Below are 17,590 nucleotides of genomic sequence, written 5' to 3' on the forward strand. Positions count from 1 at the left end.
ACAAATTGCAACCGCGTTAAAACAATCCACCGCGTTACAATTACAGGCGCAACGAAATCGCTGCTCCGCGCAATCCACGGATATGAGCATTGTTACACGGCTGGCTCGCACCAACGCGGATATTGCCGATTTACGAGCTCTTCACGATCCGCGGCTAACGTCGAAGTCGCTTGTCATACATCCCCTCGTCCAATCTATATTTTCCGACCGACGGAATTTTCGTTATCCTCCGATACGGTCAGCTCCGGCCCGGCTTCTCCAGCGGTGCTTTACGACGCGCCGAATACCCGCTCATACGAGAAGTAATTGCGCAGGTGGAAATTAATTTTCAGTTGGCTCGTTGCCCTACGTGACTTCGATGCTTCGCATTACCCGTCGAATTCCGCTGAATGGAAAATCAACCGCCTCACGATCTAACATTACTCTACGGGAACCTTGGTTTCAGCTGCGACAAATCGCGATGGAAAATTTTAGAAACGTTCGTGTTTAATGATATTCGGTCGGAGATTCGTGGCACGAATGGTCGCCTATAGTTTCGTAATAAAATGGGATACGCGCGATTCCGTTTGGAGCGTGGATTGATTTTGAGAGAGAAAGCTTCACAGCTCTCGCAGCCATTATGTGATTCAAATCTTGATATTATTCTATAATCTATTCGCTAGAATAATAGCGTCGGCAATGGCGGTTAGGGTCGATCGCATGCCGACCGGAGGCTCGTTCGACTTGCACGCCACCACCCACCAATAAGCACCCTTCGGTATCGTAGTTGCGTACCTTGTGCACCCGCACGTGCTTAAACATACACGCTATCGTCTAGCGGGTTTGAGCAGATAGTAGCATGCCAACCGATATTTGCGTCTTCCGGCGTCTTCGATTATTATCGTTCTCCCGAATGCCATATTTGCTCCATGGCGTAAACACTGTCGTAGCGAGCGATAAAAAGACGCTGGGATATCGGTAGTATGGGAGAAGCGACCAAGAGCACAGGATAGGAGAGAAATACATAGAGTTGAGGGATAAACGACGACACGGCACGTCTGATTTATGAGCTTCGTAACCCAGACGAGAAGACTGGATACCAGCACTGGCATGCAACACCGGCTTCTTCGTTTTGCGGTTCATCATCTTCCGTTTGTATTGCGCTATTTAATCCGCGTTTAGACTTAACAGGATTAATTTTGATAACACGAACATATATCAAAGATCATGGAAAATAAGAACAATTTTCGATCGTCAGGCTGATTATAAAAATCGAGTTCTGACCAGTGGATGGGATAGAATTCGGTATAAAAAATGTAGTTTTCAAATGATTTGCTTTTTCGTCGATATACGCGAGATAGGGCGCATCGATGAATGATGAAGCACCGACAGAATGTTTTCCACGTTGCCTACGAAGCGACATTAATTTTTCCATCGCTTGCACGATCGCTAGTCTACCTAGTTGCATGTAACGCTTCTATAATGATTTATACGTGTATAAGCTATGAAACACCGATAATTACGGTAATTGCAATTAATCAGATTTATGTGCGTTAACTATAAATCTGATTATATCTGAATATATAGGTATAGTAGTGGTAAAATCTCCGTAAACGTACTAGCCCCGATTCTATCCGAATACAAATTAGAGCGTGAACGCGACCGAACCGACGACTCTCCTTTGTTGATCGAGTCGTGTTTGCCACGATGGAATTATCGGATTCTTACAGTTCACGGCCGGCTGAAAAATCTGAATATCATGAAGAACCGCGTGGTCCATCGTACGAGCTCATCCTCATTCTTTTCCACCGTTTTCTTCGCACGACAGCGGCGCATTCGTTCGCAGGAATCGACAGCTGTGACCAAACAGCGGACGTGTCCGAATAAAATTTTCGATCACAGTCCCTTGATCCCTGACCGAGGAAATACGACGTCGACGATGACTCGCGTTCCTTTTAAAATTTCAAAGGAAACTTTCCTCTGATTTTCCTTTACATCGATCGAAGGCCGGGCCGATCTTGCGGTTTGCAGTTAAAACGAATCGCGGCAAGACGATAATTGCGGCGAACGAAGTTAAGCGAAAACCGGACCGGGGACACGGAGAAAACGAAAAGGGATAACGAACGAATGAAATTTATGTCCGGTTTCGAGGTCGTTTCGCGCGACATCGGATCCGCTGCTTTTCGATCGAGATTTTCAAATGGAATTCTCAGCGAAGCAATAGGTTCCGACCTAGGAATCCGAGGGCAAGACCGAGGCCAGAGATCCCCGGTCAGTTTCGACCCGGCACGTAATCCTCGGACGAATCCCCAAGACCAACGGTCTGCTTTCGCCGGAAGCCCTTCGTCCACCGTTCGACCTTTCCTAACCGATCCGAGCACCGGCTCGTTCTCTTTCTTCAGACAATGAATTCGCTCCTGGAAATTTCACTCTGTTTGCCGAACACTCCATCTTTATCGTTTAACGATCGAGTTACTGCGATCGTATGCTGCAAACTTTTCGCGCTTCTCCTCGCTTCCTTGCCCCTAACAAACTTTTCTCTTTCCAACTTTCAACTTCATTTTTCCGATCCTATCGAGGACAACCGTTCTCGTCCTAAATCTATTATCCTTGTTGTCGCGTGTACAGTCAAATCGATATCTATTCGCCGATCGCGCCAGATCTACCCGCTCACGATCGGTCGGCTTGCGGCGAAAAAACGTTTGCCACTATCGTCTCCAATATACGGATATCGAACGTTATTCGGATTAAGTTGGAAGATCGGTGGTTTCTCTGGAGCTTATACTTCAACGGTGAATCGAGAACACCTCGGAGACGCCTGAGGCAAACGGGGTCAGGAAGGAGGTCTCGGGTCAAGATGGGGATTAGGATCTCCAGGGGTCACCTTGCGAAACCCGACCTAGCACTATACGTCTAACCCATAAATTATGTCCGTCTAAACACACAATCCCTCTATGAGTAGCTGTCTAGAGATGTTTGAATGAGTAGAAAATGCGAAGAAAGGGATCAAATATCCTTTTGTAATTTCCATTAAAACACACTGATAGAGTGGTGAAGAATCTCGCTTGTTTGTCATCGAGGAAAATCATGATGAACCGAAATTTGTGCTAGGTTGTCCGAAAAGTGTCTTTCTTTCGCAAACGTGTTTTTTACAACAATGCACCTTCATACAAACGTGAAACCAGGTCTGTGAAATGTCGCGGTGCTTATCTTGTGGCGACACTCGGGAACAATGTACATCACCGAAGCGAAGTGTCTAACGAGCCATCAATATCCCCATGTTCGAGAAGAAGGCGTGCGTGGCAACGGTCGCGGACGCCTAACAAACGCGTGGATAGTGGGAATATTGAGGGGCGACAAAAGAAAAGAATCGAATCCGATCGACGGTTAAGTTTGAACCAGGAAACGATAAAGTCGAGTCGTAACCGCGCAGCGAGATTGACTAGTGAAACCGAAAGCGATATGCGACGCGATCAAAAGAAGACACTTGTTAATAAATATATAGCTGACCTAACGTGTGTCTATTATTTCCTCATAAAACGAAAGAAACTTTTCGGACAATCTAGTACATACTGTTTGGTTACCTGCTCGATATCTACGCCTATGTGTCCCCGTGTCGTAAACGCTCCTTCTCTTTTATGGGACGTGATATCGTTTCTTATTTCCTGCTCCAATCGTACGTCTTTCTCGAATGATATTTTATACAGACATTCATTGTGAACGTCATTTTTGATTATCCACTCGAGAGAAAAATGTCTGGCTGAACAAACCGCGTTTCGTAATTTTCATCGCTGTGATAGCGCGATAAGAAGTGGTTTATAGCGCAACTATGTAGTCAGTGAGCTACAGCGTCGAGCGTTATTTCAATGGACGTGTCAAATTTATTCAGACAAAGGTTTCACATCGTTAAGAGGATACGCATAAATATTTGATAACAGGATGCGATAGGAAGCGAACTCGATAGGAAGAGGGTGCGTGCGTGTATCCTTTATCGGAACCATAGGTTTGCTAAGAGAACATACCGTGTGTGTGTGTGTTTAGCTATGCGCATAGTTCACATACCGACCCTTCCTCGCATGGTATGTTATAATTAGTGCTGTAGCGAGCGCACGCAACATTGATATGTCCACGAGCTTCCGAATACTTCCTTAACGAGATGGCTTTGTAAACAACGAGTTAAGTTTTCGCGTGCTTCTCCGATCTGTCCTTTTCTCTCTCTTTCAGATCACCGAGCCGATTAAATATCGTCGTTGAAATCGAGTTACGACGTTCCAACGTTCCGAGCTTTTTAAATCGAGGTCGAAAAAACGGTGAAATCTAATTGTTTCCATATTTCATATTCCAGGCGAAATGGCAACGCGCTTGCCCTGCAACGTCCATCCCGATAGAATCGGCCCTTTGATCAGCCATCACGGGGCGCAAGAAAGTCGGGCTGTCGATTAAATTTGCATTTAGAAATCCGATTATCGCGGATTCAAATTTTTTAACGCGGACAGCCGGGCGTGGTAAGCAGCGACTGCCACCTAGGTCGGCCGCTTTTAAATTCAAATTCTACGCGACGTCGATTAATTACAAGACGTCCACCAAATGCAGCTCTATACCCCCCGCGGATCCAAACGTCAAACCGTGTTTCTCTTTTCTGCCTTCCTTTCTTTTATCGCGTCGTTTGCACGAGCTCGCGCTCTGCCATCGTTTCCTCCGGCATTTGCAAAGCCTTGCACGCAGTCGCGATACGCGCGACAAACCAAGGTGCGAACGGTAACGGTTTCGCAGAAGGCGTCGAGGGATGAATAAAGGGGCGAGTTAAAGCGCGTCAAGAGAGTGTCGTTTCCTCTTGCCAGGTTTCCACGCAATAATCGTTACCGTGAATAGTTCGCGACCTACCTCGAGAAAAAGAGTCGTCGAATGTCAACGCGCGCCGGGAGCGTCGCTGCGCGTTTGCTTCAGCTACGTATCTCTATCAAAGCGTGGTAACGTAACGTCGCGTCGCGTCTCGTCTAATCGCTACAACGTATCGTGACGATCTTTGCGCACCTAATTTATAGATGAGATCGTAGATCTTGCGGTGGCTCCCGATTGAAACCAATAACTCGAGCCCAGCGGATCGAGAATATATCAATTAATCACGCGCGGCGTGCAGAAGTTGGCGCGGATCTTCCAATGGCGCAGTTACATCGATGCCGGTACAGCGAAGAGGCGTCGCGACGGTTATCAATTATTCGCCGATAAAGCTGCCATCCAGAAGCTGCTCTCGCTCCACCCACGTCGGTGCCCCTTCAGACACCGATCCAAATTTATCGACGCGCTATAATTACGTGCCACGAAGTTGATTGTGCGTAGCTGCGGTCCTCATTAGGCGTGTACGCCTCACTGTTATGAAGAATTCTGATCGACGTATTGTCGCGCCTGTCCCTTTTATCTCTCACTCACAAGGAATTAGTTGTACAGCGTAGATGGAAAGTTTGCAAGCTAGCTAAACGAAAGACCGCGGCTTTAGACGAAACATCGTTGAGATTCCATAAAAATTGAATATTTATTCGACCGTGTCCGCGGTAAAGTATCGAGAAGCGAAGCTACCACAAAAAATAAAAAATGACAAAGATCTGCGCGATAAAATCCGACCGCGTCAATTAACGCTGTTCTTTTGAAACCGCGAAACGTTGAAAAACAGCCACCGAGAGAGAAAAAGAAGGGGGTGGGACAGAGGGGAAAAAGAGAACCTCAGCGATGTATTAATCGCCAGGAACCGTTTATTTCCTCGGGCATTCAGCAGTCTCTGGGTAGTTGAGGTAGCTAACCGCTTGAAAAATGATGCAACATCGTAGCGTCAGCAGTGACGGTGCCGAATTCTAGAACCACCGACGAAGAAGCAAACCGCGGCAGGCATGCAAGTTTAATTGCGAAACTTCCCAAACTATCGCGAATTACGGGAAATATTGAAAAACGCCAGTAATATCACGGCCGTCCGTTCGGTTTGCGGCTGTTCTATTTTTATCCAGGTATTCGGCCTGCGTCGGTCGAGATATTTCGCGAATAGGAACGAACGCATATATACGCGAACAGCTAGAAAACAGGCCGTGGTCGTAATTAGGAGATTCAGCAACCAGAGGTAAAGATCATGAAAACCATAGTGTATTTTCGAGCTATCGCGGGGAGACGCGGTCGTTAGAATACGCGCCAACGGGAGTCGTAAATTCCCGTTACGATTAGAATGATCGACACCACGAATAGTTCGATCCCCGTATTTCGATTAAGATAATAGGGGTGATTCAGGTATGATAACACTGTGGCTCACAGAGTTAAAATTTATATTTCCAACACTTAGTATACACGATTGAATAGATATAATCACTTAATAACTTAGCACGGTATGAGACTTAATGTTAGAAGTTAGGCGTTAGATCTTTGACTGTGGTAGGAAAATGTGAGAGATATAGGAACGGTGAGAGTTGTAGGGAATGCAGGAACTCTAGTCACCGTGAGAGACGATGGAAAACTCTGAAGCTTATTCTAATGTGAATAAGGAGGAAAGCTTGGTATGGGTGTGCCCTTTGAACGAAGAACGCGGATTCGTTGCTTACATTTTTAGTTAGTAGAGTGAGGGCAATAATCCGCGATGTCGATTGGTTGGGACCAATGTTAGGAAGGAAGAGAGGAGGAAGAAACCTCCTACCAACTTGGGTCCTAGGCGACATTGTTTACAGGGAAACTCAGATTTTTCGTTAGGTATATCTCCGCTTTCTTCGTAATTCTTAAGAGCACATAATTCTAAAAACCGGCCGAAAATACTTCTGGAATTAGAAAGTCTCTTCTGGCAAACAGATGTGCTTAGACCATGTGTGTGAACAATGCAGCTAGAATTGCAACTTTATAGTGGGTCCTTGGGACTATGGAGTGTTAGAAGGACGGCAGGTAGACCGGTGGTTGGCAAGCCGCGCGGGATGGCGTGCAGATGTGTTGCGCGACAGAACACATAGACCACCGGTACGCATCTGCCTCTACTCGTCGTATCGCGTGACTCTGACACGATTAAAATTGCTTAATGATCGTTTCAAAATAATTCAGAATTTTTCGTTTCGTTTAGCCGAAGCGGATTTTATCGATAAGAGGTTTTTCAAAGAAATGCTACTAAACCCAGCGTTTGGAGAAGAATTATCGCGCGAAAGGTACCAAATTCTATTTAAATCCAATGCGGTACGGTACACGGTTCGTTAAGAAAAATCATAACGAGTAATCGGTCGAGATAATTGTCAATTAAGAGGGATTCGTGTTTCATCCGATTGTATTTCCAAAGAAATAATCTGCAGACGTCATTTTGACCTATTGTGTAGCACCTACTCTTCGTCTCTTCCTCCTTCTTTTCCTTTTTCTTTACTCTTTTTATCCGAGCGAGAAAAATTATTCCGAACGCTGTAGCTGCATTTAAATTCACCCCTTCCACTGATCTGGTTTCCTTCCAATTTTCAGGTTCATTAAGGAAAATTATAGATACGCGATCGAGCGAAATAATTGTCAATTAAAACGTTTCGTATTTCATTGATCCGCAAGTTCGAAAGGGTCGCGGCGGCGACGGCCAGCTTTTAATTAATAACCGTTTCAATTAAGACGCGTCCAGTCGTTTAGCGATCCGACGTGACAGCGATGATGGCGACGTATATGGCCGCGTAAAATTTTCCTCGGGGGAAAGAAAAACGCGGAACTACTGCGGAAACAGCGGCCCTTTATGAAGGTTCCGCGGTGGCATTATTGCGGCCAACTCGCAAACGGGAGAAGCTCGCGGTCGCGTCCGCAAAACGGAATGCAGAAAGGAATTTGGAGTTCGAGTGGCAAGAGGCGAGCGAGGAACGAGCAGTGACGTACGTTTAATAACGCGGACCGGCTTGTATCTGCAGCCGTCATGGTGTACGGGCATTGTAATGGGAAAGAGAGGGCGATCCGACCGGCGCCGTTTACTGCATACTAGTCGCGCGAGTCGCGAATTCCTCAAGCGCCATGAATTTTTCGTCACCGCGGCCAACCAAAGCGGCAGGTCGTCGGTCGTCGAGACACCGCACGGATTTCAGCGCCGCATCCTCCGATACAATCTCGCTCGATCGCGTAAATTAACCAACTCGCCAACCATCTTATTACGTACTAACAAGAGCAAAGAACGAATCACTCACGTATACAACGGCACTCCAGCCTCGTTCTTGAACCAAAAAACCATGTGCAGGCTGTCCTCTCCGGGTGGAGTAATGTCGCATGGCAGTTCCGCTGGTTTTCCTTCCACGACGCTGATATTGACCAATGGTACTGCAAACGAAAATAGACGGATGGTAACGTTAAAAGGTTGCATTCGTTGTCGTTACTCGATTTCGATTTCGCGGCCGAATTGGATCGGTGGATGAAAATTCGAGCGCAAGAGAAGATGGAGAGAGTCGACGAATATCCGGGCCGCATTCTTCGATAGCGAAAATCCGGATATTCGGATGCAAACACAATTGAACGAGGATGATGTTGGGCAGCGATATGTAAAGCGCACGCGATATAGGATTAAGAGATCCGCTTATGAAATTCGGTTTGGACGGACTGCCGTAAACTAGTCGTGGCATTCTGCTTGCACAAGACGATCTTTCGAGCAGGTAAATGGAAAGCTCGAAGGTCTGATCATACGGAACGAGAAAATCCTTCGGGAATTTCCGGTAGGCTATTTCGAAGAAACGAGTTTCCATTCGATTCGGTCCGTTGCTTTCGTTTTCTCCACGCTGGACGATCGAAACAAGAATCGAACCTGCAACTACGTACCAAGCGCCACGTCCGTTCGAGAATTTCACCAGAGACTTTTTTTTTCTCTTCTCCACTTATATACGAACGAAAGAGACTCCGAGAGTGTCCGAGTGTCCCAGTTCGTCGAATCCGATTTGTCGCGGTCGTTTCACCCTCTTGTTTATCGAGCGTGACGCACGCCACGAATATGGACGTGGATGCATGAAAATTTCCGTTTATCGTCGATAAATCTCTCTCTCTCTCTCTCTTTCTATCTTTCTCTCGCGTTCTTTGGTAAGCGATCGTCCGCGACGCTCGAAAACCTAAACCGGAAGGATTAGCTGGCGTTTCGCGTTTACTCGCTGGTTATAACAACCCCGTCTGGTATAAATATCGCTTAGGGGTGACTGTTTACCATATAAACGCCCCGGAGCTACGGTACTCATTTGAATTCTCAGTTTTTCCACGTTGTAACGAGCTCAAGGTACGTGCAACAAGCAGCAGTTACCTCTTCTCGGGTGGTAACGCGGCTGCCGCCACCGCCTCGTACCTACTTTCCACGTTAAAAGTAAGAACCCTCGGGAAGCTCCTTCCCGGATTCGTTATAATTTCATGCGCGTATTTCGCGGGTTTGCTTACGATTTAACGTTTGCTTTTAGCTCAGGGTACATGCGCGCGCGCGCGCTATCCTACTACCTGGAATTTTTCATAAGCGTCACGCTTCTTTCCCTGCAAATTGCGTAATTTGATTAGCCTTGCGTCGCTGTTGCTCTTAACGGCTACATCGTCCGCGTCCTCGCAAAATTAACTACCAAAGTGTGCGAGCTAGCCTAACGGTCCCGTGTAATTAACGACGCGGTCCGTCCGATTCCGCGTCGTATCCTGGGCGCTGCGACGCGACAGCAGCTGATCCTCCGTGGCCAGCGAAATACCTAAGAGACCTATAGCGGTTGCAGCTTAACTCTGTTGATTTTACTTATTTATGTAAGCGGCGTATCTACGTCGTTGGACACGAAAGCGACCGCGCCACGGCCATCAATCAGCCGCGAACAGCTCGCGCGACCGCGTGTAGTTTAAATACCAGAGAAGCCTTGAAAGCCGTTTCGATTAATGAAATTCCGCAACATGGCCGCAATTAACCCTCAAAGACCCGAGGCGCTGGTCGAAACGTCCAGCAGCGTGCTAATGGCGGACGCGGCTCGTGTCGCATTCGAAACGCATTTAATGAATTCGTTATCGACCGGAATCAACGTTTGCCTCGGTGCTACGAACGCCCGGACGAAGAAGCGTCACGGCAAACTTCGAATTTGCATCGGTGGAATTTTCGAACGTCCTTTCGTCGCTGTCCTCGGTCTAGGGTCCTTCGTTGAAACGAAACCTTTAACTTGCCGGGGCCTCGGTGTCTTAATTAAAACCGCGTAAGTTTCCTGATCACGGCGATTGAACCAAGCGGCGCCGATCGATGAAGGCGAGAAGCGTGACGTCGCGAAAGATTTCGAGTTCAACCGCGTGGAAAATGCAATGCCGCGGGCTTCTGTTTTCCATTAGAGTCCAACGGCACACGTGTCGTACGGAAGATTGAGCAAAAGTTTCCAAAGTCACGGGTAAAAAGCGAAACTTTTCCTTGGATCTTAGTAGAGCTTCCCATCCCGGCGAGTTTTGCGTCCAACTTTTCGGGTCGAACTCGTCGAAAACTTACGGCCACTCGTCATCGTTGATCACCGCGATGCTACAACAGGACCAAGTATTTTCATAAATCTTCCACGATGACGCGGATTGATCGTACGATCGAGGTGCGACATAACGATTACGTTCTAATCGTTGGCAAGCCGCTGTGCGACTATCGCGCGTCAATTCGAATTCAAACGGTCCGATATCGATGCAAATTTCATGGAACCGGCGCAACATGCGCTTGGCTTTTACGCGGTCCAATCCAGGCTGTAACGCCAACTTTGCCATGCATTTCCAAATCCCTCTCTCTCTCTCCTCTCTTTCTCTCTAGCTACGTTCAAGGCAAATACGCTTTTACGATATTTTCATTCTCGAAGACTATCGCCTCGCTTTGCTCTACCCGGCAACCACGTTTTCCACAAGTACAACTCGCAATAAAGAGAAAACTGTGACTTTGCATCGAGAAACTATGCGGAATCGTTTAATTTTATTCAAGCACATCCGATGCGTCGTTTCCGAGGCGACTGATGCACCAACGATACAAGTTTATCCAAAATTCGTGCGACTGTTAACAGCAGGAACAATATTAATGATAAAGGCAACGAAAATACGTCGAATACGAGACAAGTTTGGCCACCTGCTCGATCTACGTTCGGCTCGGTTGAAAATGAATGGAAAGGGAGAGACGGAGAACGGAAGTTACTAAGAAGCATTTGTCAAGCGCATTAACCCCACGATGCATGGCGCTGCAAGATCGATGATTCGAGTGCGACCCACGTTCGCCGAAGGACCATTCATCCTGCAATGTTTCCACGAGGAGTAGTCGAGACAACGAGGGAGGTAGAGCGTCGCGACACCGAAGGGATAATGGGGTTCGTTTTAACAAGGCAAACGTTACGATCGTCAAAAAGAGTATGCCATCTTGCTTGCAAATTAACTTCAGTCGGAGGACCGGTTGTTAGGCGCTATTATACCGACAATTCGTACAGTCGGATGGATATGCGACAGGACATATAGAAGGGTAAGAAAGAGAGGGAGAGAAAGGGGAAAGAGAGAGAGAGAGAGAATCGTAAAAGGGACAGGATAGATACGTAGGAGCGAACGACGAGTCCGTTATTTACGGAGAGTCGAGTGTGCTCGGTGCCCTTCTCGCAGTTTCCAACGACAGAACCCTCCGATGTGACCGACCGTTTTACACACGTTAAGCGACATTGTCTACGCTTATTGTCGTGCTCCGTCTCTTCCATATCTGTTTCGTACGGCGCGGCGTTAACTCGAAGAGGGAGGGCTATAGCAGAGGACGCGTAGCGAATTAGAGTCCTGTTAATCAGTTGCTTAATTCCTTGCGCAGGTGCGCCGCGTCGTCGCATTACGAGATACGAGGATCCGTAATTCTGCTGTCTGATATTCTCTATCCTTCTCTCGTTTTCGATCGAGAAGGATCGTAATTTAATATCGGGCAATTTGTCCGACGTTGGAGAGAACGCGACCGACAAATTCGATAGATTCGTTTCGGTGTAAGAACGAAACGATGAAACAAACAGGAGGAGCAGCAGTCAGTTTATAAATCGTGGCTTGTCTTTGTCATCGAGGGAGACTCAGTGGAATCTGACGCATGGAACCTCGTGTTGAAATTTTGCGTAGTCCCGGGAACGGAGAGGGTCATCGTTTAGAAAGGAGAAAGAGACGAGGAGAAGAAGCGGGGAGGGTAAAAGAGGAGGAAAAGATGGCGAAAAGACGCGAAGGGTGGCATCGGGGGGCTTACGCTTTATTGCGTATTTACATATTTTCACGGAATCCCCTCGACGTTTCATAAAATTCAACGTCTTTACAAGGGTCGGCGCGATCCCGTTCCCAGGACGCTTCGTCGACACTTTATACCTTTGAATTTCTGCGACAAAGATTTTCCCCCTTACTGGCAGTTAGAGTGGAGCACGAGTCGCTAGCGTTCCCTCTTATTTTTCGAGGGGATCGGTTCAACGAAACAGACCGACTCGCTCGCTCGGAGAAAAAGCACATTGCTGGATCGGGTGAATTTAAAATTGATCGGCGATGCTTTCGAGTATGTAAATCGTATTTGGCAATTACCATCGAATGTTTCGAGAATTTTTCACTCGCAGTCTCTCGCTACAGCGAATGCAAAGCAAGAGCAACTGACGGTGGAAACTCGTAGATTGTGTTTCCGTCTGGAGGAACAAAGCGGAAAGTTTCTCGTGATACGGGTGTCGCGGTTCAAACTTCGCGTCGAATTTCGCGGCTCCAGGCTTAAACTCGAAACGATCCGGAAGATGCCGGAATCAAGAACGGATCAGAATCGCGGACAACCGATTCTCGTCGTACGGATCCGTAAAATCGAGTCGCTTTAAATTAATTAGGACGTTTACGAGCGCTCTGGTTCGCACGGTATTTCAGGCGCGACTAGAGCCTCGTAAAATTCGACGGCAGGCTAAATTAAAGCTGTGACATCGCCTGGGGCGATATATCGAAGTTAGCCTCGTAGGTTTCAAAAATTCCAAAAATCTACGGCTGATATGGTCGAGAGGGAAACGACGAACGATGGCCAAGGAATTTTCGAACCGCGAATCGAGTATGCTCTGAACGGACTGTATCGCGAGAGGAATGTAGTTTGCTGGCAAGCAGGCTAATTGAGATGTCGGCCTCTAGAGAGTAGAACGAATAGTTCAGCTTACCCTCATTTCCGTTTCCTCCCCTTCGAGATTCTCCGTCGAGCAGCCGTGGCGCGCTTAAAGCGTAACGACGTCGCTTCCGAATTATTAATAGCACCTTATCCCTTGGGAGCACCATTGTTGTCCGAGGTCTAGACCCTCTCGGCGTCGTCTAGTGGGTGACGACTGCCGATGACGATTGCGCGAGACCTTCGCGATGGATATAGAAACGTACACACCACTCCAAGGGGAGAGCGAAAACAGCGCAGAGGGAAAGACGCGCGTCGAGGGATTTACAGCTGCGCTCGCTCGCTCGTCAGAAAGAAACGGTCGTCTTTGTTTCAAAACGACAGCCACCGTTGACATGATGTAGAGTCATCGAGCACGATGACAGGATCGATAAAACGTTGAATACTCTAAACTTTATCGACGCGCATTGGCGCGCTGCGGAATATTAACATGCAAGCTTTCACCGATCACCGCGACAAGTTCGACATGCAAAACCAAGGAGTCGTTAATCGTGGCATAGACGACAGACGCTGTAGCCCCGAGACTCGGTATGGAGTCATCGTTTAGGCCGGAGATAGAAATCGAGTGAATTTCACGCGGATTTCCGCGAGTGCACCTTCCGAAGGTTCTCGCCTTTGACGAGCGTGCGTTCCAGTTACCGCGTACAACGCGAATCGAATACTCGACGAGCGTCGAGTACGACGTTCTCAGGTTCGAAGCAACGGTTAAGAAGCTGGCTGAGTTTTCGAAAAGAGATTAAGATTATGGGCGAGGTTACTCGGCAGTTGGTGGACAGAACGTACAGCCTGTCCGACGAGGCAACGTAACGTTACGTCGCGTGGATGTCTGTCGCCGGTGTTACAGGCTGTGCAGTTGCCGTTGCATTGTGCAAAGCCGGCACCCGGCCGCGAGACACTGAGTTACGAGCCACGGAAGGGAGGTCGCGACCACGTCCGGTTGTAATGCAGTTTGCGCAACAATAGGAGCCACAATAGGCCAAGGGAGCCACGGTAACGTCGCTCTCCCTTCGGAGACGTTGGCCTTTGACCGAGGATCAAAGCGTTGTGTTCCCTCTCGAACGTCCGACCTCGCATTATCCTTGCTGGCCGCAGTCCTTTAACGGACGACTGAGATCGACCGGATTTCGCGGTTAATGAAATTTCCCAATGACACCACGCCGCCCCGCACCATTGTCGTTTTTATTAGTTTGCCAGTTTTAGCGTTTACCTTTCGATCCGAGGAGGAATTCGAGCGTACATGGAGCACGACGCGACCTGGCGCGCCAGTCCGTGTTTCGATGACATTTTTCGCCGGGGTCGCGAGAGCGTACCGTTTTCAACGAAGCGTACCGAGCCGCGAGCTTTCGCAAATGGTGCGAACAACGCCGTTAAAATGGACTCTGGTAAACACCGCGAGAACCAAAGCAATTTGATGGTAATTTTCGTTTCTCCGCGGTGTGCAGAGATACGATCGATGTGCTTGCATTGGTAGGACCTTATCGATCGCGCGCGAATTTACCTGTAATTATGACGAAACGCGATTCGGTGCAGCAGGTCGAAAGTTTAACGAACTGGGACGAAACTGGTTCGAACGCGACATCGTCGATCGCGCGCAACCGAAAAAACTCCATCATTGGCACGGAGCAAAAGTTTGGTGGCAGCGATCGGCCAAAAAAGGACGCGCAAGGACCATCATTTGAATACCGACCGAGTTCCGGATCAGAATTTCAAACGAGATTTCTGTTTAAAGTATGCTTAATCAACGTACTTTTGCCGAAACTTTGATCGTTGCTCGTTAACGGATGTATTATACTCCGCTTTTTCCGGCGAGGTCGTTTCGTTTATCGCCATCGACGAGAAACTCGCGAACGGATCTCGTTTCTCGGCGTTTCCACCGTCAAGGAAAACTCAACGAACGAAAGAAGGAAAAGAGAGGGAAGAGAGCGGGTCGAAAGTTGATCGGTTTAAAACCGAGCTCGCGAGAAAAAGAACTATCGATTCCAGACGACGAGGCTCATTGCGAACGGTCTAGGGCTACATTCGTATTTTACTTGCGACGCGACGGTCGCGTGCAACTTCCAAGCGGAATCAATGGCGAGGTAAACGTGAACGTCGGTCGACAGCGTGAAATTGAATTAATCCTGAATTAAGAAATGGCGCGCAGGCTAGAACAAGAGCAAAAGAACCGCGAGACGAGCAAGAATTCCGATGGTAGGGAAATCGAAAAGTACCGGACGAGATGGTCGCGGCCAAGGTACGGATAGACTCTTCTCGCGAATGTTCTTCGAAAACTTTAAATAACGTTTGTAAACTCCGGCCAAAGTAATTCGCGTAAGAAAGCTAGATTCGGGACTCGCGGTGAGTGGCGAATCGAGTTTTCAAGTTGAAGAATAATATCGCGTTTTCGCGGACGATTATATTACGATCGGGTTGCCATTTACTCGACGTTGCTACGTCGTCAGCAGGATGCCGGAAGTCAAACGATCGATTACAAAAACCGACACGACGCGACAATCGCCGTGTCTGTGAGCTCTCGTTCAACAAGTCCCGTCGCTTTACTCGGGAAATAATATCGAGAAATTAATCAACGATTTTCAACGTTTCCACCCGCTGAACGTTAATTCGTTTTCTGTTTTCTGCCGAAAGTCAACGACAACCGAGTGGTTCTCTCGAGCGGATACAAGCACAGCCACGTTGCGCTCCTTAATTAACTTACTATCCCGTTAAATTACGTTCTAAGTAATAAAGCGAGACGAGTTTCTTGATCCATCGAGCGCCCCGCGGTCGCTCGTCCTTCACCTTTCACTGTGGTAGGGCACGGACTTTGAGCCGTGCTCGAACGAAACCAATTACTCGATCCTCGATTATGGATATTTGCTTGTCGCGCGCGTCAATACTGTCACTTAACAAGCAAATACCCAGATCGAGGCGAGTTAGATAGGGGTCGAATCTACATCATCAATGGACCACTACCACGGTGAAATACCGCGCGCGACAATAGCGAAACGGTAAGCGTGGAAATTCTGTACGTGAAACGTTCGGCTGTTTCCCGGTGATAGCAAGAATCATAGCTTTAACGCTTCGATTACTTGCCGTTTACAGCCTAGTGAAATTATTAGGGGCCATGGCGAGCAATATGACGTGTGCATCGCGTCCACGACATAATTAGCGCAACGACATCGTATTTCAGGATATGGCGCGAGTGGTGATCGGCGGCAAACTATTTCCTGCCGTCGCAGAAACTATAGGAACGTGTAACGTCGCGACACAGCGGTCGGAAACAAAGTGATCCGTAAATAGCGCGAAAAAGCTATTTCGCGATCGATTTCATTCGAATCTAGAACAACGACCATTTCCGTGTGCGACGGTATCGGGTTTCGGTATAACGCGCACCGAGCCCACACTCTGCCGGTTTTTCTCTCGAGCCGAGTCGAACCGAACCGAACCGAAAAACGGTGAACGCGAGCGAATTCGATCACGCGGTGATCTCCCGGTTTTGGGTGAACGCTCGAACAGCGACATCGCGCGTAGACTGTGGGTGCGATTCGACGCGCGCGATATCGCTTACTTTTTGACTCGGCATGCACGATGCAACGCGCACAGCTGTGGCTGCCTGTCGAGTTCCGACGGAAGTGGATCCCGCGCCAGCGGACCGTATCGCGTGCGACATTTGCGGCTCGTTTTATCCAGCGCTAACGAAACGATTCGTCCAAAAGGGAAAATAAGCGCGAGAACGTCGAAACTGCGTTGGCCAGGCGACGCTAATACAACGCATCGCAATCCGGCAAAAATCTTCCGTCTGCAGGGGAACGACGATGTTCGATCGAGCAGCAAGAGTGTACCAGCCGGTGGTAGCGTGCTAATTAAAACCGTGAATAATTGACCGTTCGCCGCTTTCCAATAATTAATTCCATCGTCGGTGATAACGTCACGATTCATTCCGTATGGAGCGTAGGGAAAACGCAACTGGATTCGTGTGGCCGCGACACCCGCGTACCGTCTCTCGTCACCTATACGCCGCACACACGCCGCCGCTTTATCCGCGCTTCGATATTCCTGACACGCCGACACGTTGCACACCGTTTGTACCGGCCGATTTCCCTACGTATCGACTCAACTTGCGCTTGTTATTTCCATAAACTAATACGATCGTTTAACGGTCTGTCAGTTGACTGAGCTTCGTGTCGCTCCGTGCAACGCATCGTACTATATGGAAAATTCCCGATCGGAATCGACGAGCCACGACCGCCAATCTATGCGCGGTAACGTTGCCCGTGAAATTTTATCTTTCGACTAACCTTTATCGCGTCCTTCTTTTTCCTTTTGCGCGAGTCATTCAGCTTGATCGGCGTCGTTTGTTTCAAATAATTCACGTACGAGTCGATCGGCTTTACCGCGTATTATCTAGGAGAACGATGTGGCAAACAATGTCACGCGTTTCCATAAAAATATTTTTCCTGCTGACGGCTCTTGATTAATATATACTGAATATATTCAGCTACAAAAAAGGCATTCGTTTAT

At 48.1% G+C, this 17,590-nt stretch overlaps 1 protein-coding gene across 5 annotated transcripts in view; it reads right to left on the minus strand.

The window, feature by feature from the left end:
• Positions 1 to 17,590, minus strand: part of LOC100644170 (nephrin) — a 253,734-nt gene that overhangs the window by 153,302 nt on the left and 82,842 nt on the right. For 3 of the 5 annotated variants that reach the window (XM_048405776.1, XM_048405777.1, XM_048405779.1), the window contains exon 2: positions 8,142 to 8,271. In XM_048405776.1, coding sequence (XP_048261733.1) covers positions 8,142 to 8,271 — 130 coding nt within the window. Of the gene's footprint in view, positions 1 to 8,141; positions 8,272 to 13,085; positions 17,309 to 17,590 lie in introns of those variants that run through there. The other 2 variants (XM_003395622.4, XM_048405778.1) reach the window with 2 other exon arrangements.

Source organism: Bombus terrestris, chromosome 5 (assembly GCF_910591885.1).
Source record: "Bombus terrestris chromosome 5, iyBomTerr1.2, whole genome shotgun sequence".
In the NCBI taxonomy this organism is placed as follows: Eukaryota; Metazoa; Arthropoda; class Insecta; order Hymenoptera; family Apidae; genus Bombus; species Bombus terrestris.